We start from the raw sequence: 27,524 nt of genomic DNA, 5'->3' as shown, positions 1-27,524 counted from the left end.
CCCATACTACGAGCATTTGTGTAGAGGCATTTGAGGCCTCCTGTGGATATGTGTACTGACCCCCTAGTCCCAGCATTACCCTGTGTTCCTACCCTTCTAAGGTGTAGCTAGTGTTTTTCAGATTGTACTGTTTGTGCACCTTTTTTTCTTTTCCCTTTCTCTTTGCACTAACAAGAATGAATATAGCTTTAAAAATGGCTTACATTTAACCTGCATGCTAGATAAGATGTTAGGGAGGGGGAAAAAAACAGACCAGAAATTTCTCATGAACAGGAGAGTGGAAAGAGTGCTCTCATTTCCCATGGGCTGCGTACAGACATTCATTCCGACCGCAAGAAATTTCTTCTACCAGAAAAATAGCCCAGGAGCTGGCCTGCACAGATGTTCTTCCATCCCCATGGTTGGAGAGCTTCTCAGGCTAGGTCTCCAGCCAGGAGACACTAGAAGGCTGCTCCATGGGCCACCCTACCCTGAGAGGAGACCATGATTTGATAGCCTGTCCTCTCCTCCTGCCTAGGAAAAGGGCAGGCTGCCAATTGGCAGGTGCTGAGAAGCTGATTGGTGGGAGGGGGGTGTTCCTGCTGCAGAAGAATAGCCCTGATCCTTGCACTCTTTGTGCAGGGAGAGTGGGAGGAACATGCAACCACTGTGGCAAGGTTTTGTGGCAGCCTGCCTTACCCCATACTGCTCTGAGATGATCCAGAGCAATGCCGAATGAGGTTGGGAGCATTTTGCTGCAGCAAGAAAAAGGTCTGTCTTGCTCTGCTCTGCACCTGGGCAGCAAGAAGAAGCCTTCAGCAGCTGAGCAGAGGGTGCACTATGGCTAAGACCCTGCCTCCTTCTCATGCTGGGAATTCCAGCCTTCTTTCTGGTCTATGGGAGGAAGGGATCAGCTTCCCCCCACACTTTCTGCACCAGAGTGACCCTGGCACAGGAGCCTTTCCATTAGTTCTACTCATACTGGTCTCCTAGAGGAGATAAGCTAGAGAAACCATATAGTCAGTCTCCCAGGAGAAACTCCTGGGAGTAATTTAACTCCGTTCCCAGATTATTTTTCTCCTGGAGCCATCACTTTTGCCCAGACATCTACTGAACATCTACACATTTTTGTTTTCTACCATAAGAACAGTGATTCTCCTGGTAGACACTGAATGTCTGTATGTGGCCATTGTCTAACAGCCTCTGGGGAAAGTATGCCTGTGGCAGCTTCACAAATGTGTCAAGAAAATTGTCCTTTTTAAAGAACGTAAGACAAACTGCATCAGTGGTATGAGAGATAGGGGCAAAGAGACTTTTTAACAGCATCGCTGAACACTTTAAACTTCAAACACCAATATTCAAAGTGGCAGAATTCATATTAGGTGCCAGGTGACATACTAGAGCCATACAGGAAATCAAAACAGCAGAGACCCAAGCATCTCACCCACTTTTGTGTAGCGTGTTACAGAGAATTAGAGTGGACAGGACAAGGCACTTCAGAATAGATTATAAACTATTCCGGTGAAAAAACAAGTGAGAGTGGGTCCTTTCCATTTTAATTTCCTTATTTCTAGAGATTCTGTCTTTAAACTGTAGCCTGGAAAATTAGGTAAAATTTATGTGCCCTGCTAGGAGCATCCCAGAAAAGGGACTGTGCTTCATACCTGCACAAGTCTTTTTATCGTTATCAGTGATAAATTGACATGTCAGCAATCTATGGGCAAAGCCAAGGACCTGTCTTTTCCTCCTTCTTGTTTGCCTATAAACTGAAAGGGAACGGGTCATGAGTATTGATCATGCAGCCTCACTTCCCTTGACCTTTCTGCCCCTTAGTTACCATGGAAATTCAGGGAAACTGTGCAAGGAATGGGCTGCATCTCTCTACCTCTTGCATCCTTGCACAACCCCTCCTAACCAGACCACACATTGACCTACTGTTTGTTCCTTTCCACAAAGAAAATGATACCTTAAGGCTCCAATGAACAAAAAGGGTAGAAATAAGATGATTAAATGCAATTCCTACTGTAATCAGGCTTAGTGTTGCTAAGGAAAACTCAATATGAAAAATCTGTGATGAGTCCAAAGTATTATACTCTATCAATATTATCTATTATTGATTGTGCAATTTAATATAATGAAGTTTTTGGTTTAAATTTTGGAAGGAGGTGTATGTGCATGATACCTTTCCATACATCTACCTATACAGATTTCATAGACAGTAGGACTGGAAGGGACATCACAAGATTGTCTAGATCTATCTAGGTATAAAATCTATAGAATAATTTATTTTTAAGGGGGATGTATTAGGGACCATGAGCTACTCTGAACCACATTCTGCAACAAAACACAAAGCTGTTTTAGTCACAGACTATCCTCTGAGAATATTGGTAGTAAATTTATACGAGTAAATCTTCTTAAAGTCTAGACAAGCTTTGGATTGGGGATTCTTCAAGGCAAGAACCACCTCGGTTCTGTCTTTGTTTAATGCCTAATGCAAGAGCCTAATCCAGAATTTAGGGCACTGGGTGCTACTGCGACACAAATAAGTAAGCTATCTTTCCTAAGGCTACAGCTGAATATTTCCAGCCAGATGTTTACTAAGCTACCGCCCCACACTTAACATGATGCAGGCATATTGGTTTCACTAATCAATGGCAGGCACAAAAGGAGTGTGCTTCACATCACAATTAGCAACCTTGGACTCTCCAGGCTGAATAGGCAGGTACCTATTTACAACAGTCACCTAGGCGGCTATCAGCACTAGTCTAGAATGAGATTTAAACCCATATTTCTAGAGCTGGAGCAAAGAAAGCAATACCTACTCTGCCACCACAGCCGTTTATGACTATAATTGTCATGACATAGAAATTAACTACAATTATCTAAATAGAGGGAGTGCATTTGGTGATGTTCTGTATCCTTTTTTAACTGTGTTCTTTTAAAATTCACTCATCTGCAAAGAAGCAGCACAAGGTCCGTGCACTAAGTATATTCCACTTTACACTTCCAAAAGAGAGCTGGAATGTCATAGACGCATTATAATACCCCTTTGTCTAAGTGTCGGGTTAACTAACAGTGGGGGTATCTACACATACGCTTTACTGCGGAGCTGACTAATCAACTCTGCAGTAAAGTGTCACTATCTACATATGTGCCCATTAGGGCTGTGCGAAGCTTCAGTCCCCGATTCGATTCGGCGGAGATTCGGCCCGATTTGGTGGCCAAATCTCCAAATCCAAATTGAATCAGAGGACCTTTTAACCTCTCCAAATCGAATTGGAGCCCTCTGAACTGACTCAGAGAGATTTGCAAAGAATCAGAGATTTGGACATAGACACAGCTTTAAATGTTTTTTCTACATAGCTCTAGGTAGCAGGCAACTTGTGAATGCTGTGATGCTGGGGCCAATGGAGCATCCCACAGAAGCACGGGGGGCTTCCCAGCGGGCTCGGCAGCAGACCAGGAAGCGGACCAGAGGCACCAGGGAACGTGCTGGGGAGCCCCTCTGCACCCTCCTGGCTCAGCGACTGGTGCCTTCTGGGTCTGGGGGAGCACCCAGGGTCACCCTGTGGCCAATTGCTAAGCTGAGTGGGTGGGTGTGGGGGGAGGGGCACAGTGCAGTCCTCGGTGGACTGGAAGTACTTCTGGTCCACTTCTGGGTTTGCTGCCGAGAATGTGTAGCCCACCTCCCCGCACTCCTGTGGGATACTCCATCTGCCCCAGCATCACAGCATTCACAAGCCATGCTGGCACCTTGAGGTATGTAGAAAACATTTAAAGTTGTGTCTATGGCTGAATTGCTGATTCTCCAAATCAGCACCAAATCTTCAGATTCGGATTCAGCTGAATTGAATCAGGGACAGTGATCCGAATCAACAAATCAAATCACTGTCCCTGATTTGGGCCAAATCCAAATCTGAATAAAACAGGGCCTATTTCACACACCCCTAGTGCCCATATTAGAGTGCACTAAATGACTTCATTCCACTCTGGGATAGTACTGTCTAGGACAAGTACTATCCTACAATGGAGTAGTTATGTGCACCAAAATTCACGTGTCAATAGTGACTGGGGCTGGCTAGGGCATGAAGGGGCTGCCTGCTGGCTAGCCCCACACTATAACATGCTTATGCCCCAGCCAGCCCCTATGCAGCACACTAAGCTGGGGTGGAGCAGCTCCAGGTTGGCAGGCTAACCCCACAAACCCTCCACCAGCTCTGCCCCAGCTCAATGTGCTGCAGTCCTGTGTGCACATGTGAATTCTGCACCTGGGAGCAAGAAACTCAGGTGCAAACCATGTTGGAGTTTATTGCTAGGTGCTAACTGCACATGTAGGTTCTCCAACTGGCCAGAATCAAATGTAGCGCAAGTTTGGTTTCTCCTTCTCATAAACCAGCATTTAAAAAAATCACCTCTCAATTTTGTGCTGTCCTGAGAATCCTCTGCTTCAAAAAAAGAGAAAGTGCAGCACGTGCTCCTTCCAACCTGTGTCAGCACTCAGGTAACATGGCAGCTCATGTCAAAAGATGGGTTGGTTACATAAATCTCAGGTTTCAACGTGGAGATTCAATTTGTGGAAGGGTCAGACCAAACCCTCTAACTTACTGAAGCAAGCCAACACAACTCCAGACTCCATGTAGTAGGTGCTGTCTATACTGAACAGTTTTCAATGTCACGACTTTCATCCATGGGCGGCTGGTGCCTCCCGAGTCTGGGGGGGCACCATATTGCTGATGGAGGGTGGGGTTCCCCATGGCTGATCACCGACTGGGGGGTGGGATGGACCCCCAGTGGCCAGTTGCCAAGCCAGCAGTGAAACCAGAAGTGCTCTTCGGGTTTTGGAGCTGGTGCTTCCGGGGGGGTGCATGGCCGATCTCAAGGGGTGCACTGGCACCTGCGTGTATCTGCTATGCATCACCAATACCTTCATCTGTCCTGCATGGTCACTGTGTTGCATGCCAGGCGTTCTTCCCAGGTTAGCCCTGGTGATGGGCAGTCACAATGCTTCTGAGTTTGGAAAAGCAGCTGATCCACTGAAGAAGGGAAGGAATTAGCAACAACAGATGGGAACCTTATCGCTTGAGGTCAGCAGCTATAACCCAGCTGGAGTTAACACTAAAAACACATTTTTACTACACTGTTCAGTGAATTATAAGAAATAGATTGGGTCATCTAAGTCTGCAGCACAGTAGACAATTGTTTCTACTATAAAACCAATACCAGCGCTAGCAATAACTGCCCATTTTGTCATTAGCCTCTGAAGAAAAGCTGCAGTCTACTCAGTTTGGTATCCAGCAAATTCATTTTCTTGTGAGCACTGAAAACCAGACTTTTATCAGATCTGGCAGTATCAGCTGAAGGACCGATTCGCTGTGGAGATGGGGCACAGGCGAGGCTAAGTTTCACGCAGCGGTTCCCAAACTGACAGACTGTGAACCACCAATTTAAAACGATGCAACCTTAAGTACCACCAGCAAATTTTTGTCATACAAAGTAATTATAATAAATTTGTTAACATGTACCACTGGTGGTACCCATACCACAGATTGGAAGCCACTATTTAGGGTATTGGTGCTGCTTGTTGAATACACTATGTCTACTCAAATGATCCATGGAGCACTTCAATCTCCAAGGATGACAAACCAGCACTTCCCATTAAAAAAAAATTAAAAATGATACCGACTACACATTTCATAGCAAAACCCAATGAGGCTTCTGAAAGAGTTCTCTTTCTAAAGGATTATATCACTCTAATTTATATAATCGCACACCACTCCATGCCTACTTCACTCATATTGTTCTTACTTATTCTGCATGTAATGGGTGCTTACAAAAAAAGAAATTTAATCATATGTTTTATTCTTTTTTTTTTTTTATTCCAAGGTTCTCCAGAAGTAATGCTAACAAGGAAGGCACTTTGCGTGGCCTGTTAAAACATTTCTTTCCTGGTCTAGCAACTCTCTGACAGAAACTACTGCTAGGGTAGTCAAAGCACAAGGAAAGAGAGTCTACAAATCTTCTGTGAGCTGTATTCTTGTCTTGCTACACAGGGAGATAATGGCAAATATTTAAGGCTTCTATTCAGAAAAGCTGCTCATCACACAGTTTAAATTTAAGAACCTGCTTAAGTCTCAATGTCTTCAAAGAAACTTAAAGACACCTGCATTAATTCTGTTGAAGCCAATGAGACTTAGCCACATGGTTAATGCTAGCAACGTGATTAAGCCCCTTGTGAAATCGGGGCCATATAGGTTTGCCAACTGAGGCAAGGGCACTGAACTGATGAGAATTAATGGAAACGGATGCATCACTTCAAACGGACAAGAGAGAAGCATGGGGTTGGAAAGGACAGCCTGAGGCACTGAGACCAATCCCCAGGCAGCTTTGTCATATAATCTTTTTTCACTTCCAGGTTATGTAAAGATGGGCAGCAGTTCTGCAGAATCCTCCAAGGGGGTTACAAAGACTCAATGCAAGGCAACACATGACTCTACCTGAAGCAATGTAAAAAGACCACTACCAGTCGAGAATTTGGCCAAATACATCAATTTGCAGCAAAGGCAAAGCATTTAAATACAATTCCTCCCTGATTACAATGATTTGCTCAGTATTTTTCTATCTGTACTGCTACCCCCCCATTACAATCAACAGGATCACGTTGTACATTCACAAAACCAATCAACTCTAGAAAAACGCCAACCTACATATTGTCCTCCAGAATCGTGAGCATGTATTTTGCTGTCTCCCATTTCCTCTTGGCCTCTTTTGCTTTTACAGGCTCAGAAAGGATAAACACCACCTGTACGGTCCGCTCTTTGGTTTTGTGCAAGCCTTACTGACAGAACCAAACTCACTAATAATATAGTTCAGCATGGGATAATTGCGCACCTTCCCTGCTAAAAACAACTAAATAATGCCTGCGTTATGCATGCCTCATGCCTCTTTGACTGAAGTGATAGTCTAAAGAGTAATCCTGTAAAATAACATTGTGGGGGCTCCATCTTTAATGATTACGTCTTAGTCGCAGTAGCAGCGCCTCTGAGCCCCAAAACGGATGAGGACCCCACTGTGCTTGGTGCTGTACCACCAGAAAACAAGCAGACATCCCCTGTCTCTAGGGGTGGAAACAGGCATCTCCTTTCATTGCTTTTGTGCCATAAAAGGTAGCAATGAATTGCGGTGCTTTATTGTAACAGACCTCTATTTCTTGTATAGCGACAGAACACAGGCAGCTGGAGCTGCTCCCATGCTCCCACCATCCCAGGTAGGCAATCCTCAGTCTTGAAGGGCTTGGTCTTGGGCACCCTGGGAATTCCTAGGCAGGACCAGCCCCCACCCCTAGGATTTTCCTGCTTGCAGAGACATGGTCTTGCCAATCTCCATGGTGCATCTCTGGAAGCAGGGAAAATGGGTTCTCCACTTTCAGAGACAAATCTGTGCTCCAGAGATCCTGGGAGTCCCAGGGGTTGCTGGGGGTGATTCTCCGGACCAGGGAATGTGTCCCCAGTGTCCTGCAAGATCAACACGTGGGGCAACAGACAGTGCACATTTCACCCAATGAAGAGGATCGGCTGGGCCAGGACACATCCCTACACAGCTGATCTGCTTCATTTGTTGACATCTGTTTCTATACAAAGAGTTAACAGGGTCTTGCTGCCTCTAGCTGCAATGGATTTCAATGAGGGTCACGGAGCAGCAGCGGAATAACACAGTGCAGTAACAAGAATAACACAGCGCCACAGCACAAACAGTGCTAACATGCTACCGTGCAGTATTATTATGCTACTGTGTTGCTAAAAAGGCATTTGCTGGTGCTACTGCGCAGTATCTCCAATTACTGTGCATTTATTTTGTACCTGGTTATACAGGTGCTAAATTCAATGCACAGTAACCGCAGAGCATTAATGAACGTGTAGCAGTGCCTCATGTGCATGAAAAAGCTAGGGTTATTTAGGTTTCCTTTGAAGGACAATTGCTGCTAATGTAATCAGGAAGGTAAAGTCAATCAGTACTTTTTTCCGGCTCGCACACCATCAACACTAATAAGGATCCTGCACGTGGCAATTAGTTAACAAGTCCCTTGATTACAGCATGAGTCATAGTAAACCCCAGCTCACTCTCCCACAGCTGTGGCTGGCTCTGCAGGACTGGCAGGGCTAAAAAGCTATTCTTATGAGCAGGCTGACAACACTGTGAGGGACCAGAGCAAGCTAGGAACATTTTACAACGCTGCTTTATAAAAGAGTTTACCCTTTTTTTGATAGTTTAACGGGGGGTTTTTGATCCTTCCTGTACTCATTTCCAAAAGCTGGAGCCATCTTTTGGGACCCTCCAGAAAACCAGTGTGTACTTGCAATGGGGATCACTTTGCTCACCATTGAAATATGCTCCCTTCTAAATTAGAGTCCAGTATCTTAGGATCCTAGGAAAGTAGGGCTGAAAGGGATCTCACAAGGTCATCTAGTCTAGCCCCCTGCTCACAGCAGGATCATCCCCAACTAAACCATCCCAGCCACGTGTCTAACCTGCTCTTAAAAAAACCTCCAAGGATGGAGAGTCCACAAATTCCCTAGGTAGCCTATTCCAATGCTTGACCACCCCCATGCTCAGAAATCTCCCACCTAAACTTCCCTCTTTTCATCTTACAATCATTATTCATAATCGTATCCTCTATAGTCCCAGAGAAAAGCCCGTCTCCATCCTCTCTCAAATCGCCTTCTTTAAAGCAGATGGCACAACTACATATTTTAGGATAGGGGATGAAGAACAATAATCAGTGATGCTGTGAGTTTCACACTAGGCAGAACAGACTAAATTCAGCTCCACCTACGGATGGATAAATGGACTTAAGTACCCAAAGGTGAGTCCATCCCACCCTGTTCAGGTCCATGAAATGCCAATAATGTCTCTACTTTTGTAACACACCCTCATCTTCCCCTTTACACACAGTCACAAAAAAAAAAGCAGCGAGGAGAAGGAGGATGTATCCACCTTTTGTATTCATTATTTTTCAGGGACTCTTGAGTATGGTGGAATAGACTCACATTTAAGCATCATTTAATCACCTAGGGCATGTCATGAAATGGGGGCCCTAAATTAAAGCGGTGGGTTTTAAAAAACCATTGCTTCAAATTTAGGGCCGATTCAATCCTTGTGTGGTGCACACACCCTGCTGACTTACCTGCTTCTACGGCGGGGTGGGGAGGGCGAGCTGCCGGTGGGCAGAGCGGTCTCTGGGCTGCAGCAGGGAGGGGGACTGGTGCTTCCCTCTGCAGTCGCTGCGCCCCCCTCCCCAGGCAGCACTCACTTACAGGCACCTGGCTTGGGCAGTCCCCTGGGGCACCACAGCTGTGGAGAGAAGCACCATCCCCCGTGCAGCTCAAGCAGGTTGTGGGGAGGAGGGGGGAAATCAGGCTCTCCACTTTTCTTGGGTGGAGCTGCATTCCCGGGCTGCTACCAGGCTGCCTGCAGGGCTTCCTGCAGAGCCCCTGGGCTGCACAGAGCCCGGTGCTTCGCTCTGCAGCTGCAGGGGCAGCAAACAAACTCCTCAGAGAAGGTTTAGTTAGCTGCGCCCCAAGTCATTTAGGGTGCATTGCGCCACTGAATTTCCTAGAGCAGCTGGAATTACTGTAAAATATGCCGCCAAGGTGTGCAAACACTGACATCATTAAAGTGGTGCAAAAGCATTTAGCCTGTTTTAAAGTGTTGTGCACACATACCCCTAATAGGTGGAACAAACTCTGGCCTAAGGTGACTACTGTAGGATTTAGATATAATACTGGCATTAACTCTCTTTCTCTCCCAAAACAAAACTCCCACTTACAACTGGATCTTAAAACAACACTTTTGGTAGAAATATGACTCCCTAGAGCCTTGTTACAAGGTAATTTTGGGCAGGTCCTGGAGCGCTTAAGCCCTTGGGTAGTCCACACATTAACACCTTAAAGTGGTTTTAAGCACTTGTTATTATGCCAATCCCGGGCAGAATTATCTCTGATCCATACCACCCAGCTCCTGGTCCTTTAAGATGTGGCCGCTCCCTGCAAACGTGCTGCCAAGTTGAAGTCCTCCAGTACGCCAGGATCTCTCACACCCCTACCCACAGAGCGGGGACAGAAACCTGTCCCGTCTCACCAGCCCTCTAGGGGCAACTCACAGCTTCAGCTCCTAGTCCTGCCCCTGCTCAGCAGGCCTCCAGTGGCAAGTCACAGCTGTGCAGGTGAGGGACGGACACAGCAGGTTTCTAGACTTCTCCAAACTCCAAACTAACACTAACACCGATCAACATTTGTGCATCTCGCAGCACAAGGTGCAACAAGGCTCCTAACTAGCAAGATCTATCACTAGCACTCTCTGTATGACTTTGTAAATTCGCCATTCAAGCATTGTCTTAACATCTCACAATGGCATAGACACAATCGCAGCATATGGGACTACACCTACAGGCAATCCTTCCTCTGGCTTCTCAGCACACACTGCAGATCTGTGCAGGATCAGTATTGCATATGAACTCCCAGATATCCTTTTCTAGATACTGTAGAGGATCCAATCCTCGACCCCTGTAAACTAACAGTTTCAGTAATGGAGCAATATCAATCTATGCCGGTGAAGAATGAGGTTCTGTACAGCATATACAATTTAGCAGAAGGCATGTCTGAGCCCCTTGCTGTTTAAAACTACTCCAAAAAGTCTAATGTAAAGGACACAGGCGTGGCTTGATTTAAGGAATCAACCACCTAGCCATACCTAGCCAACCTGTGTGAAAAAAATGATTTTTTTTTTTTTTTTTTGAGTCTGTGGTCAAATCACACTTAAAGAAAAACAAGCCAAGGCTTCATTTTAGTTTAACCTGAACAATCAGCCAAATTCCTGAGATTACAAAACAAGTCAAAACACTTCATTTCTACTTTTTTATTTTATTGGTTTTTGGCCCCAAACTCTTCACCAAATTCAAATTTGGGAAATCGAGTCAGCTACCTTGAAACTGTATTTTCCAGTGAATAACCTGTCTTTTGTGCAGCTCGAAGCCTGGCGTTGCTAATATCTTACTGTGTGACCTTCACTAAATCACTTGAATGTTTTATCTCCTTTTCCCCCCATCCCTGTGAAAAAGGATTATAACACTGCATCTCCCAAGAGAATCTGGGAATTAATTAGTTTACATTTGAAAGTATTGCAGAAGTACTGTCAGAGCAAATATATTATTGTGTTAGGAACAGTTGACTTAACACCTGTGTTTCCCAGTTCAATGGCAGTTCAGGCAGACCTTAAGGCACTGATACAGCAACTTCTGTTTCCTCCACTGGGAGCACGTCGACACAAGATGTTTACTACACATTGGCCTAATAACACTGCTCAATAGCGTGTCATGGCAAAAACTGTGCTAATAGCCTACTGCACAGTGTTATTAGGCTAATGCCCAGTAAGCATCACTAAATAACCGTGAGCCAGTGCTACTGTGCAGTAAGTCTAGGTACAGTACATTTAGTTAGTACATTATTAAGGAAGTACTAAAGTAAATGTACAGTATTTAAGGTGCATTCCTGAACATGTAGATGCACCCTGGATCACCTAAATGAAACCCCAGCAAGTGTCTGAAGAATAGCAGCACTTAGATTTATTTGCAGAGTTCAAGGCTGATGGAGAAGATCAAATGACAGGCTTCATTTGAACCTTGAGAAGGCTGCTGGAGTGCCAACAGAATGCGCCTATCTCGATGGAGCAGGACAAGACCCGTGGGCAGAGAATACCGTAAATCTCCATTACAATGACGCTTGCACCTTCTTGTGAATCATCTAGTACTAGCTAGCACTGGAAGCAGGAAACTGGCCATCAGTCTGTGGGAATTCCTATTGGACATTGAATCACAGAGTCATAGCAAATGAGGACTGAAAGGGACCTCAGGAGGTCACACCTAGTCAACCCCGTGCTCAAAGCAAGATCATCCTCAACTACATTATCTCAGCCAAGGTTCTGTCTACCTGGATCTTAAAATCCTCCAAGGATGGAGCGTCCACCACCGCTCTAGGTAGCCCGTTCCAGTGCTTTACTGCCCTCCCAGATGCTGAGAACAAATGCATTTAGAGTCCTGGCTAGGGGATAAATAAATTACATTACCTTTATGCATGCAGCTTTCTCCCCAAAAAGTTCCCACAGCTTGTTCCCACTTGACATCCTTCCCTACCCAGGTGCTCAAGGAGAGGAAGAGGGCATTGAGTAAGCAGCCCCTACTACTCCCTGAAACCCCTAGGGAGAGTCCAAGGACTAATGGGGTCTTTAGAGATCACTTCCTTCCTGTGTGAGGAAGGACTCTGTAGACACAATGGCCCCGTAGCAGTGGTGGTAGCTCCAGTCCTAACTCTGTCCAGAGTTCAGTTCCTTAGGCATGTAAGACAGAAGAGAAAAAAAAAAAAAAAAATCAGTGAACAGGCTGATAAACGCACTCTGTTCTCAAGGATAATGGCTTAGGAATAACTGCATAACGCTCTCCAGGGTGTGATATGCAAGAAGGAGGAGTAGGTGATCTGATGGTTCCTTCCATCCCAGAGATTTCCACATCGAAGCAACTGCCAATTGATCATTTGGTATTACCGCAAGTAATTGCACCTAGAGGTCTGCGGGGGAGCAAAGATTTCTCTCACTTGCCCACATTTATGGCACCAGAAAAGACTGGGGTGGATCTCAAAAATAACAGGGCAAGCCTGCAGGTAAAATGAAAGGCCTCTCCTGTGTCCTGCTCCCCTGGTTTCATCAAGCACTCAGTTTGCTAGCAAGTAGCTGCACAACAGAGCAGGCTCCTGCTGCTGCTGGTGTACAAGCTGAACTGCACGATTCCACCGGGACCACTTTGCACGGTGCCACTACCCGATTCTGCCCACAAAAGCCAGCTAAATTGGCCCCAGGAAACAACCTACAGCAAAAGGTGAACTGGGGGCAAAGAGCTAATGGAGAGACTCCCAAACCCTGTCTTGATGCTTTTGGGGTGGAAACATGGTCAAACAAAGGGAACATTAGGGGTTTCACTATACACTTCCTTTAAACCGTTGTAAAAGGTGGTGGGTAGGGATTCAGTACTTGGGAGGGCATATCAGCTCTTCTAATTTAAAGCTGCCTGCTTCCCTAGCAATATAAATGAGATAAATATCTCTGCATTCAAATTTGTTTGAAACAGTGCTGATATTGCAAGGGTTTCACTCTACTTATACTGCTTTAGGAGCAGACAGACGTAACACTGACATCAGACTAACTTACGCCAACATAAATTGAAACGGATACAATTTATATCTGTCCACAGGTTTAATAGACTAGTTGGGCTCCAATAGTGGTTGGTGCCAGATGCTCCTAATGAACACAGAGCCCTCTTTAGGGATTGAGCTAATACCTTTCATGCGTCTTCAGTAGGGTTTGGATCAGGTCCCTAAAAGCACCTATCTAATGGAAGAAAGCATATTCCCTTTTAATGTCTATTCTCCTTAATTTCACCTCAGTTGCTAATCTTATTATAACAACTTGTTTGCAATGTATTGTGGATCCCCCCCACACACAATAAAAGGAAAGCTCTGGAAAGCATTCATTCACGATGCATCTCTCTGCCCGAGACTGGAATTCACCTGGGGAGGAATCATTCACAGGATTCAGCACAGTCGCTCTTCTGATTTTCTCCAGACACGCCTCCTGCTCTTTTTTGAAGACGCAGTCTGAGTGCATTGCCACGACCTGGAAAACAGAGAGGAAGAACAATTAATGTACACTGTAGAAATGGAGCCACACTCATGAATGACCCAGAAAAACCTTGCAGACCTCCTCTTGGGGAGAAAAACATTGTGGGAAGTTAAAATGTATGTGTGTCATGGATTCATTGCTCAATGCAGAAGACAGAAGGACAAGCAATGGGGTCACAATGGAGGTTAAACATTGCACACAAGCTGTGTATTTAATTTGTCCTGCTATCCACATCTAACATTTCTTTGTTCAACCTTGGTCATATCTACAACCATAAACTGAGCATGCCTGAGAGCAGCAACTTCAAGCATGCTATGCTGCTCCACTCAGGCTCTTTCCCAAACCACAAACCATGCAGCTCACAATTAATGAGTCTCCTTCCCTATTCCTCTGATTCTACAAGGGCCTCAGCTTGAGACTTTGTACGGACAGGGAAAGCATATTTAAGAGCCAGTTTACGTTTTTGTCATGTATGCAGTTTGTTTCCATTTTGTACTTCATATAGACTGCAAGTGCAAGCCTTGGTACCTTTTACTTGCCAGTGCTCCAGTATCCCAGAGCGCTGGGATAAATTAGTTGACTTTGGCTAGAAGGAAGGTTCGAACCTGGGGTGTCAGCAATATGTCCCTGTAACACTTGAAACAAAGGACTACTTATCTATCTGGAGGAATGTCTAAGATCACAGACCTATGTAGACCAACCAGCAGACAGAAAAAGAGAGAAGCAATTATGAGGATGTGTGCCTCCATCCCCTTCCCGCTACACACACACACACGCTCACACACATGCGCGCGCACACACACAAACTTCTCTCCATCATGAATTTCATTTGGAAATAACTTCTCATCTGTTCTTCTACTTACCTCCCTACACCTTTATGGGAAAGCCTCATGATCAATGAGTGGGGACGGATAATGATACGAGACAATACCCCTCCATCTCCATTACGGCGAGTTTCTGTTAACCAGAACAATTTGTTTTTACACACTTTCCTTCCCAAAAAAAAACATCAACCCCATTTTCCCTGCAGCATGAACCAGACCTAACTACATTAAGGGCTTTGTTTCTCTAAACTAGACTGGCCAAGAAAAGATATGTTGTAACAACTCCATGGGACCTCCCAAGGACTTAACGGCTGTTGCTATGCTAATACATAGAACTGATTAGGACCTGGAAAAAATAGGGTTGGCCAATGCTCCCTTTCCGAATGTCGGTAAATAAATGAACGCAAGTTTTGCACAATAAAGGGGTTTGTTGCTAGGTTGCTGGCTCACATTCAGCTCGATGGGACCCAAAACTTATTCCTGTCCAGTGACTACTTGGTGGCATGTGTGAACTGAACGTCATGGGCCACGTCCAGTTTGTAGTGGGAAAGGATCCAGATCACAAAACCCAGCGCCGTCATTCTGTCCTGGTCAAACCTGCCTAAACAAGCACAGAAAGGGATTTGTATCTCGCTGGGGCAGAACTATACTGGAGAAAGGCTTTCCCACTTATGCTGAACCCATTCTTTGGAAAAATAAAAGGACTTCAGTTTCCTTCAATGCTGGCATACTATTATTATTAATAGTGTTTAATACTGTGTTTATTAAACACTATCATTGGTTTAGTAATAAGGTTTGATAGCACGTTTCATCATACTACTACCTAGTTCAGCAGTAGATCATAAACCCCTTTGAGAAAGGGATAAGTGGCATTTTCCCAGCAGGGCACAAGGAGGCACAAAATGGCTTAGCAAGACAGTGGTAGAGTCAAAACTAGAGCCCAGCTCTCTGGAGCCAGAGGTCAATGCCGCGTCTACCCATTGCTTCTAAAAACATGCTGACTTCCCAGAAGTAAAACGCAATTTGGCTGGGCATTTCTGTACTTAATTGGGTATTATAGTGGTCAGTAGCACCTTAACCTTTTTTTCCATGCTGAGATTTTCCAGGAAGGCTCAAGAAATGACAGATTAAAGCCAGTAAGTTCAGCGTTTCTCATTTACTGTACAGCACTCATGCTCAGGGATATTAAGTCTCCAGCCCTTGGAGAGCAATTGAAGAGCAATGAAAAATCTAAACAGTAGCTTAAACAGACATTTCCATGGGTCACAGCCTTCCAATTAGCTTTCTTATGCCTGAAGGATAATTTCAGATTCCAAAGTTCAGCTGAGGTAGATACCCAGAAATACCAACAATATGTGCAATAATAAAGTGCATGGATACATACCACAAAAAATCAAAAAGCCAGGCGGAAGAAACATAACATTAAAATGAATTTTAAGCCCAAGACCCATAATTCCTGTGGGAACAAAAAGGGCGTGATTCACAGAACTTGGGGAAATGCAGGCATTTATTTGTAGATTGCACAATCAACTCAAATAGTATTACAGAATCAAAAAATCAGAGAAAATGAGGGTGTGAAGCGACCTCAGGAGGTCATGTAGCTCAACCTCCTGCTTAAAGCAAGACCAGTCCCAACTACATCATCCCAGCCAAGGATTGGTCTACTCAGGTCTTAAAAACCTCCAGGGATGGAGAGTCTACCACCTCTCTATTCCGGTGCTTTCCCACCCTCCTAGTGAGAAAGTTTTTCCTGATAACTGACCTAAGCTTCCCTTGCTGCAACTCGAGCCCATGGCTCCTTGTTCTGTCATCTGCCCCCACGGAGAACAGTCCAGCTCCAACGTCTTTTGACCCCCCCCTGCAGGGAGCTGAAGGCTGCTATTAAATCCCCTCTCAGTCTTCTCTTCTCCAGACTAAATAAGCCCAGTTCCCTCAGTCTCTCTTCATAAGTCAGGTGTCCCATCCCAGAAACCATTTCCACTGCCTCTGCTGAACTTTCTCTAACTTGTTCACTTCCTTCCTATAGTGGGGGGTCCAAAACTGGACACACTACTCCAGATATGTCCTCACCAGTGCCAAGTAAAGGAGAAGAATCACTTCCCTCAATCTGCTGGCAATGCTCCTGCTAATGCACCCTGTTATGCTGTTAGCCTTTGTCACAACTAGGGTACACTGTTGGCTCATTCAGCTTACTGTCACCCCCAGGTCCTTTTCTACAGAGCTGCTGCCCAGCCAGGCAGCCTCCAGCCTGTACCGGTGCATGGGGTTGTTCTGTCCTCAGAGCAGGACTTTGCACTTGTCCTTACTGAACCTCATGAGATTTCTTTTGGTCCAATCCTCCAATTTGTCTAGGTCTCTCTGAATCCTAGCCCTGTCCTTCAGAGTATTTGCTACTCCCCACAGCTTGGTGTCACCTGAAAACCTACTGAAGGTGTACTCCATCCCATCTTCTCGGTCACTGATTAAGATATTGAACAAAACTGGCGACAGGAATGATCCCTGGGGCGCTCCACTGATACCGGCTCCCAACTAGACATTGATCCATTAATTCCTACCCACTGATCCTGACAATCCAGCCAGCTTTCTATCCACCTGACAGTCCATTCATACAACTCATACTTCCTTAGCTTCCTTGCAAGACTGTTGTGGGAGATGGTATCAAAAGCCTTGCTACCAGTCAAGATATATCACATCCGTGGCTTTTCCTGCATCCGCAGAGCCAGTCATCTCATCGCAGAAGGCTATCAGGCTGGTCTGCCATGACTTGCCCCCGGTGAACCCATGCTGACTGTTCCTAATCACCTCCTTCTCCTCCAAGTGCTTAGAAGTAGATTCCTTGAGGACCTGCCCCATGATTTTTCCAGGGACTGAGGTGAGGCTGACTGGTTTGTAGTTCCCTGGATCCTCCTTCTTCCCTTTCTTAAACATGGGCCCTGTTTGCTCTTTTGCAATTGTCCGGTACCTTTGCTGATAGCTACAGGTTTTCAAAGATAATGGCCACTACTCTGCAATCACATCAGCCAACTCCCTCAGCACCCTTTAAGCACTTATGGAGTCAGATGGTATGTTCGTCTAAACAAAGTCCTGATGTAATAGGGATCTGTGCAATTTTTCACTCAAAGAAGTGAAGGATTGCAAAGAAGGATTTAGATCAGGCACTAAGATGATAAAAGTATCTGCAGGGCTTTGATGAAATGAATTCAAATTTATCCCTGCAGCAACTGTCTTTGGCAAAATTACACCAGGGCTTAATTTAGTTCATTGTGTGCATTTGATTGTTTACTTCATACTGAATTCCTCGCATTACAATTTCTATCATGATTGCCATTTAAAAAAAAAAAAAAAAAAGCTAACTTGCCAAAATATGGATAAAAATGAAGGGATTACAGAAACGAGGCTTCCTTTTGGAAGGAAACAATGTTATTAACTCTAATCTCCATTTTCAAGCAATTCTACTGGTCACAAATGGGGACAAGCCCTGCAAAAATCATTGTGTTAAAAGCTGAGATGTTCAGGAAGGATTGCTGATTCTCTGGTTTTTCTTGATCCTGATTTCACACCATTGAGTGATTCCAAAAACACTGGCCTGGCAGTCAAAGAAAGTTTCCTCCATAAAGGCGCTCACATTGTCACCTGATTCTGCTTTTGTCTGGGGGCCTGAATGGAAACCTAACTATTGCAATTTCTAAACACTTCAGCCAAAGTTAAAGGGTGAAGCCATTAGAAACCTATTCAAACCAAGTCACAATAGTGCCATATCCAGAATGCTTCTGACACTTACATTTGAAGCAAACTGCATGTAAAATGACAGAACCCGCTGGCTCAATGGAGCATCGATAACTTCCAAACTGTTTTGCATGAAAACTGGTTAGGCTTTTAAACTGCATTACACCTTGGGAACTGTGTGTCCAACTGCAGATTAGAAAATTCCTGCAACTCAATCTAAAATTCACTTCACTTAATGGCTGTCATCCATAGAGGTAATTCTGCATAGGGGGTATATTAGATTGCCTGCAGTGTATGCTACTTCCCGATTAGCCACATGTAAGCTTTCAATCCAGGGACCAGTTATAAAATCCATTTTTGGTCACCACTGACACAAATTAGGCGTTCTCAATACAATCGTCAGAGCACTGAAGAACTGTCCAGTGGTGCATCTAGGCTGACATCCTGTCTCCAATTACAGCCAATACCAGAGGAAGATGCTTCACTCCTGGTATTAGATAACTGCAATAATGCCACTCTTTGAGGATATTACAGGGGTAGAGGCTGTAGCCGTGTTGGTTTAAGGACATAGGCAGATAAGGTTCTTTGGGTAAATCTGATATATTTTATTAGACCAACCTAAATGGTTGGGACAATCCTTCTTTGCAAGCTTTGGGTACAAGTACCTTTCGTCAGGCTGATGGAGGGAATTTGTATCTGAAAGCTTGCAAAGAAGAATTTTTCCAACTATTTGAGTTGGTCTAATAAAGTATATCAGTTTACCCAAAGGACCTTGTCTGTCTTGAGGATGTGACACTTAGGCCCAGACTGCCTGAAGCAGATCATCCTTATTCAGTGACCTATAAATGCAATCATATAACATGAGTGCCTGCAGTCATCTCCTTTAATTTCTTCTCTCTGAAGTCAAGCCACTTAAAGGAACATTTCCCAACACTGCAGGAAAAGTGTCTTCCTAGTCCATCTCTTAGAGGCTGTTGTAGATCCTGAAGTCAACTCTTCTCTTTCCCCTTTTTGAACATACATTTGAATGTATTTCTCCACATACATATCTAAACCTTTTTTCATCTGGTTGAACTCCGCTGGTGAGATCCACAGCCCTCTTTTAAGCATTTTTGCTGGCATAAAATGGCTCTAAATACTTTGAAGACTCCTCCAACATAGGCACAGGGCCTGTGGGGACAGCCACAGGCTACCTTCCAAGGACCCTGGGAGAGCCCTGGTGTGAGGGTCTGGTGTGAGAGCTCAGAGGGTACCATATATGGGTTACCACTATCCATAGATTCTGGGCAGTGTCCTACGATAAGCAGCAATCTGAGGAGGCTGCTGAAACATGGAAAGATTGCAGGGCTCTTTCAAGTAGGCTGGGTGCTGCTTTAGCTCTTAGAGAAGCTCAAGATCAGGAAGGTGCAAAGATGACTTAGCCTTTGAATTTGCCCATAACAAATCCATAGACACGCCACTTTAATTTGTGGTAAGACAAACTACACTATGTCCAAAGAGTTTTACTTTAATGCACCACAAATACTTTTAAAGTGTCTGAAAAAACCCACCGGTGCACTCAGTCATGCCATTGGAGCTCAAGAAAGAACAAAATACGTGATGTGTACAAATGCCGTTAATGTCCTCTGCAATCCCCACTCCTTGCAGTCTGCAGATTCTGCGTTACTACCTTCCCAAGAACTTTCCATGCCCCCTCTCCCTTCCAGGCATCTCTTACTCTGAACGCTTCGTGGCAGGGGCATTACAGGGCTATAGATGGATTCATAGTTGGTAGGGTCAGAAGGGACCTAAGTTGATCTTCAAGTCCAACTCTCAAACAACTGGCCGTTATTCCTTGTTACTCCGGGAGTGCTCGGGTGAACAGGGTCCCCCCTGGTATTTTATTGGACCTACACTACTAGAGTTCCCTTGAAAAACAGCCAAGAGGCCAGTTTCGTTGGTGGCTTGGAATTCTGTTTCTTAACGTGATCCAGGATCGGGGCACAGGGCAGGTGAATAATCCGGGAGAATTTTAGCTTTCCAACGCTGAGCCAATCTGCTCTAGTGCAAAACCTAATTTCCTGGTGAAGGGCCATTTGGAATTCGTGGAGATCCTAAGAGTTTGTTTTGTGGCTGAGCAGGATTGCTCATCTTTTTGCAAAGCAAAGTGTTATTATTACTTCTTATTATTTATTTGACCATTTCCACTTCATTACATCTAAATACAACCTTAAAGAAAATAGACAGGAAGTTACTGTTCAATGTGAGTCTCATCTGAGTCATACTTGGAACAGAACTGAGCAGCAAACAGCCATCTCGAGAAGTGCCTGTAAAAGCCTCCTCTTCCCCCCTGGGAGAAAGCTTTAATTAATCCCCTAATTAAATTAAACTTATTTGCCCTGAGTGTTAACATACATCCTACTCCCTCAGCCCCCAGCTCTGATTGGCAAGTCCTGCTGAAAAGCTTTCCCTCTCATGTTCCCTGGAAGGGGCTTGAAATTTGGAAGAACTGAGGGAACTGGGAGTGGAGAACAGGATGCTGAAGTGAGAAGCCGGAGAGCACAATACAAATCAAAATGGATGATTTTATTTGTTTTGATGCTGCCGTTCTAAAATCCACCTGGTTTCACATCAAAGCTATGAAGCGTTGCTTCTGGTGCTATGTTAAAGTGGGAAAAGGCAAAGGAGAGTGCATCTCTTTTATTAAACGTATTACTGGGAGAGCTGCAAGACAACTCTGTACACCAGCCTTCTCGGTAAGTCTCTCCCTTTGAAAATGACTTCTAATGCATCGATGCTCAAAGGGAACGTGTATGGGGGGGGAGGGGGGGGGAGCTATTCAAAAAACAAGTGGAGGAGTACCTAAGTAACCTGTCAGCAAAACAACACAATAAAATGAGACAGCATAACCCTAAAAATAGGCTGAGAAGGAGGGAAAAGATATGGATAATGCAAAACACTTTAAAAGAGGAACCTTTAGAAGAACCGTAGAACGGCAGAAGAAAAGCAAATCATGACTTTGCAGAGAAAGTGGGTCTCACTTCTCCGGACTCTGGAGAAATTTCACTCTGGACTGGAGGTCTTGGTTCTCCAGCTGACTAAAGGCTTCTTGGGTGCAACAAGCAACAAAGGCTCCAGGGAGTTTACTGAAGCTCCTTTGGTTCAAGACCTGTCCAGCCCTGGCACAACCCCAACTTCTAACAGTGGAAGACCACAGAATCATAGAAAATGAGAGTTGGAAGGGACCTCAGGAGGTCACATCTAGTCCAATCCCCTGCTCAAAGCAGGACCAGCCTGATCTAGACCAGCCCAGCCAAGGCTTTGTCTACCTGAGTCTTAAAAATCTCCAAAGATGGAGTTTCTACAGCCTCTCTGGGTGACCTGTTCCAGTGTTTTACTACATCCTCATGAGAAAGTTCTTCCTAATATCTAATCTAACCTTCCCTTGCTTCAACTTGGGACCATTGCTCCTTGTTCTGTCATCTGCCCCCACTGAAAACAGACTAGCACCAGCTGAGAACAGCCTGGCTGCATAGTCATAATTGTGCTTTTTCACATTCCTATCACTCTCCAACTCATTTAACATTGAACTGATGCAAAATGAGACATTACGCTTCAGTGCAACAAGCCAAAATGTATTATTTGGCTTTGAGAATATCAAAATCAAACGTTTCACCCATTTCCAAAATGGAATATTTTACTTTGCAAAGCCCTCCCTAACCTCTACTTTCCTTGACAGTCTAGACTTTCAGGACTTTGGAACATCACATGTCACCTAAAATGCTGTTTAATTTTCTTGGTAACCCCATGACACTAATCATTAACTATCATATAGGCAAACAAAGGACCTGTCAGTTATAGAAGCATGATTTGCTGTACTTGTGCAGTATGTTTGTGACTCAGTGATTTGCCCACATGCATCTTTTCAGTCTTAGATAAAAGCATGCATGATGCAAGTTTACAAACGTTATTTAATCTGTCACGTTTTCTTGTTAAAGTGAATGAGATCGGTCCTCAACTAACTGTACACTATTGCATGATCATCAAGACCCATTGAGGATCTGACCATTGGGTTTAAACTCATTATGTCCTAACTTGCTGATTAACAACTTGGGGGCAGATCAAAATGAAAGGACTTGAGGTCTTAAACTGCACTTTTTGTGGGTTTTTAAATGTGCTTTTGAATGTGCATTAGCCTATTTCAATGTACATTAAAGCACCACAAAAAACCATGCACTTTCGCTAATGTGCATTAAAATAGGCTCACACTGGAGGGCACTTTGACACATGCTCTGCGAGTGGAACGGGCAGTGCTTTAATTAGACCTGCTCTAATTAAAGCACAGCCACGTCTCCTGTATCGGCATCCCCATGCTTAAAAATGGCAGCGGAGGTGCTTGAAGTAAAGATCGTTCAACAAGCTTTAGTTCAAGTGCCCCCGTCATCTTTTTTAAATGTGGTGATGCTGATACACAAGACGCAGGAGGCTGCTGGAGCGTGGCAATTGCTTAATCGAGTCTGCTCCAATGCACTGGGATTCCAGTGTATTGAAGCAGCCCCCATGCTTGTGTATAGGCACTTGGAGGTATGACATTTCATGAGCATTACCAAAAATGCACTAATGAATGTATAGATGCACCCATCTGACCTCAAGGGAGCAATCCACAAAACTTCCAACTGTTCTGCCTTAGGTCCTTAAAGTTCAGCTGCTGCTGATGCTCTCAGAACAGCTACCATAGTGCCTGAGTTGAACATTTAGCAGCCTAAACACATGTAAGTGTATTTTGGGTTCAAAAACTAGGTGTCCCTTTGAGAGAGCTCTGGTGGGGTCAGCAGCAGCAGCAGTCACTCAACATGATGACGACAGCGCTCCACTAAATAGGGAAGTCATCAGTGAACCCACAGATGACTGAGGAGGCCAACCTGGGATCTGAAAATGTGGCAAATAGTTCTGGGAGGAAGGAGTAGACCCTGGTGATGTTCAGTCATGGCACTTCCCTTCTGTCGCTTGTTTATCTGCCTCCATAGTGAAGTGAGTTTGACCGAAAGGTTCGATGTCTTGTCATCCATCATGGCACCTTTGGGAATGATTCGGTGTTTCAGTCTCCCAGGTATTGATGTTAATATCCCATTTCTTCAGATTGGCCCTCAAGACATCCTTGAATCTTTTCTTTTCTTCACCTCTTGGGCAGTGACCATTCTGGAGTATAGGACCTGTTTCGGGAGCTGGTTGTCAGACATCCTCGTGACATGTCCTGTCTGGTCTAGTAGTTGTCCACAGAGGATGTCTAACACTGACAGCACTGAGTTTAGCACCCCTTTATTCAAGAATAGAAGTGAGTGCCCTAATAATTGGGGTAAGCATCCAGGAAATGAGAGGTTTCTAGCTCTACCTATGTCTGAGGCAATTGAAATCTATAATTTCCCACTTCCTAGGAGAATGCCTTTACTACCAGGCTATATGCAAGTAACCCATGTGGGACTTTCACACTATGTCAGTCCCACGCAGGCATTTAATTCAGGACATCTAACTGTCATGTAAGACTGGGAGAGTGGCAGGATTCCAGATACACATCCCTCTTCTGCACTTCATGTTTGCTGGCTGATGCACTTGCCTCCCTCTCATACTCCCTGCTCCGCATGCCAAACCCAAGTGCCTAAATCTTCCTTTTCAAAATCCATAGAACTCAGGCATCTAATCTGGCTTTATGGATCCCATGCCCAGAGTTAGACATCTAATTTTTAGGGCATATAAACACTTAATCATGTCATGTTCTTTGGAGTTGGGCCTTAAGGAATTTTTCAGGGTTCTTTCTTTTTAATACTGGCCTGGAAGCAGGTACAAATCCACATTGTGAAAGTATTGTAGGTAGACATATTTAGATATGTTAGTCTGAAGTCAGGTAGAAGGCAACATAAATTTACACCATATAGACTAACCAAAATAGATATCTCTCTACATAGCACAAGCTTTCCTGAGCTGAAGCTCAATTCATCAGATGAAGTACACTTCAACGCATGAAAGCTTGTGCTATGTAGATATATATCTACTTTTTTGGTCTATAAAGATACTGCTGGTGTAAGAGGTCCTTAACAAAGATTTAAACCTTTTTGCAACCTTGCAAATAAAGGGAAAAAGATATCAAAAATAAATGATGCTTGAAACAAATATTTGCAAGTTAGGCATCGTTACGTAACGATGGAAATGGATTTGCACATAAGGTGCTTATACATGTGTTCCAATGCGTTCTAATTAGAATGCATCCGAGCAAACTCGATTAATCAAATAATTGAGTCTGCTGGAGTATTCTAATTAGAAGGCTCCAGCATTCTGCAGTGTCACGTGTAGTCAGGGTCCCTCGTTTCAAAATGGCACTGGGTGCACTTTAACTAAAACTCGCCAAATGAACTTTAGTTAAAGCACTCCTGTGGCCATTTTGAAATCCGGGACATTGAAAACAAGTGATGCTGGGGCATTTTAATTAAAGCAGCTGTCCAGGAGCAGGTCTAATTAAAACATGCCCTACCACCCCCACCCCAGAGCACATGTATAGACACTTGCAATGACTGAGTGATGCCATATACAGAACTCAAATGTTGACTCTCAGTCTCATTTTCCACTCACAAGTCAATGCTGCCTCCATGTACATTATAAATGAACGGGCATACATTCAGCAAAACCCTAAATGTAAGACACGACAAATGTGATGGGTAACCTGCAGCAGTAGGATTGCCAGAAGTGCCCGAGAGACTTAGGAGCACAAGTCCCATTGGCTTGCAGTGGGGACTATGGTTCCAAGTCACTGCGGTGACTTGTGAAAATGTCAAACACCTTCGTAAATCTAGTCAATTGAACCTCAAAGTAACTCAGGTATGGTTCAAAATATGCCATAAGATTACGGACTTCCAGCCCACCTCTTATGACCAAGCTCTGGGATCTTCCTACTTATGTTTCTTTCCATTGCTCTATGATGGAGCTGGCTGTCTTGAGGGGCCACTTGCACGCACACAGAAGCTCTTCTTTAAAGGATGAGAACTAGAATATTACTCATGAAAGGGAAAATTTACTGCAAACCTCTGAAAAAGCACAAAGGGGCTGAAGACGTTCCAGATCTGGAAAGCCAAGCCACAATTTTCATTTGTCAACCCCACATGGCCCACATTTTGTACATTCACTCTATTCCATACAATCACAGATTAAAAAAAACAAACCACAAATCACTCAAGGAAGATGTTATGCAGGAGTGGAGGATTCAGGAGAAATCCTATGTCTTCCACATCACATCCTTATTCTGTTTTGAGACTCGGTGAAATATAACAGACAACTCCAGTTTTAAACCTGGCATCACAACTGGCAGGTACAAGGACTTTGTCAAGGTAGAACACCGTGGCAAAGAGCTTTTCTCTAAGGATAACACAGACTTCAGCTGATGCTGTTTTCCAAGCAGCTGTGTGGCCGACTGCAATGCGCAGATACTTAGGGCTGATGATTTTTTTGCATATTTAAACTAGAAACTGTGTGTGTGTGTGTGTGTGTGTGCGTGTGTGTGTGTGTGCGTGTGTGTGTGTGTGCGTGTGTGTGTGTGTGCGTGTGTGTGTGTTGGAGGAAAAAAAATCCCCAAGGATGCAAAGGTATTAATCCACACTAAATGTAATAAACTTTGACTAAGATTTTCAAGCCAGGCTTCCCAAATTTAGCCTCCTAAATCAAAGAAAGCTGCAGTTCTTGGCACCTTGGAGAAAGCTATTAGTCAGGACACATTTATTTAAGCACATAAGCATAGACCCTAATGTTGTGTCTTCAGTTTCGAAGATTTGGGTCTTGCTTCCAATAAAGTCATAGGGACATTATAGCCTCGCTAATGCTCACTTTCTGACATCTCCTGCAGTCCAAGCTCCCTGTAGTCCTGATGTATTTCAAATCCCAGTGACATGAGCCAAATTTTGTCTCTATATATAACCTTGGCCGTTGCTGCATTACTGTCACACGGTATGAGCAGCGAGACCTCGGGAGGGGTAGACTTGGCTTGGCACAGAAACCAGCAATTCATGCATATCATTTTCTCTTGGAGTTCACTCAGAACTTCAAATACCCAAGATGACCATGAAACCACCCTTACGAGCTCCATCTCCAGCTTTGTAGAAATAATCGCCCTTCTCCTTGGGTCATGCTGGGCACATCTACACATGCATATTAATGCACAGCAATAAACTCTGGAGCATATCATATTGGAATGTATTGCTCCCTGGCGCTACATTTAAATGCGCACCCGGGAACACAGCACGATGAGCCAGGCAGAGCAACCCTGGCTGAGGCTGCTCCATCCTAGCTCAACGTGCTGCAGTGGGGTTGGCTGGGGCATGAGGGTCTAGCCAGCAGGCAGCCCCCACACTGAAGCACCCTCATGCCCTGGCCAGCCAGGTCACGTATACATGTGCATTACTGCACACAAAAAAACTCTGCTGCAGGATAGTACTTGTATTTACAAGTACTAACCTGCTGCAGAGTTTATTAGCTTCCTGGGCCTAATAGGGCCACATGTGTAGACATTGAGACATTTACTGCAGAGCCAATTAGGCAACACTGCTGTAAACATCTCACGTAGAAGCACCCACTGTCATCTTGGCGCATTACCAGACTGTGGGGGGTTATCCTCAGTTCTCCTGGATTTAGGAACATATGATTGTAAGGTGTCTCCTAGGTCGTTGAGTCTAATCTGCTGCATCTGCAGGCATTTAGCCAAGGAATCCCCCAAATCCCTGTTTCGAAGCTTCCTGCAATCCTACAAGGCATCATATGGAAAAGGCCAACACCACCCCTTGCAGGCCATAAGTACAAGCAGGAGCAATTAGGACACAGTCAAAGACACCAGAAAAGCAGGACATTAATTACAGATAGTTAGCTGTGTTAGTCTGAGGTCAGGCAGACAGCAGGGCAGGGAGACTAACTTGTTCAGAAAGACATGAGCTTCCATAGGCTAGAGCCTGCCTCATCAGATGCTATCAGTGGACTTGCAGAGAGCAGGGGTACTAAATAGAAAGGAATAAACTTCTTTAAATATAAAGGATAGGGAAATAATTAGCTAATATACATTGAGAAAATACTAGGGAAAGGCCTAAGGCTTTGCTACAGAAGACAAAGCCCCCAAAGCCCATCACACTGTGTCCCAGAGGAAAAAAAATCCTTCCTGACCCTACATTTAGCAATCAGCCTAACTCTGGGAAGAAGAGCAAGACCCTCAAGCCCAGTGGAGACCACCTTTCAGCCCCACAGGCCAGGTGAGTGGTGTGGGGC

General features: G+C 44.6%; 1 protein-coding gene across 4 annotated transcripts in view; it reads right to left on the bottom strand.

The window, feature by feature from the left end:
• The window catches only part of ADCYAP1R1 (ADCYAP receptor type I), a 156,360-nt gene that overhangs the window by 101,157 nt on the left and 27,679 nt on the right, over positions 1 to 27,524 (bottom strand). For all 4 annotated transcript variants that reach the window (XM_019529130.1, XM_019529138.1, XM_019529148.1 and 1 more), the window contains exon 2: positions 13,590 to 13,695. In XM_019529130.1, coding sequence (XP_019384675.1) covers positions 13,590 to 13,695 — 106 coding nt within the window. The remainder of the gene's footprint in view (positions 1 to 13,589; positions 13,696 to 27,524) is intronic.

Source organism: Crocodylus porosus, unplaced genomic scaffold (genome assembly GCF_001723895.1).
Source record: "Crocodylus porosus isolate Cpor-Errol unplaced genomic scaffold, CroPor_comp1, whole genome shotgun sequence".
NCBI classification, from domain to species: domain Eukaryota; kingdom Metazoa; phylum Chordata; order Crocodylia; family Crocodylidae; genus Crocodylus; species Crocodylus porosus.
The sequence above is the reverse complement of the archived record's forward strand: the minus strand, read 5'-3'. Positions and strand labels throughout refer to the sequence as shown.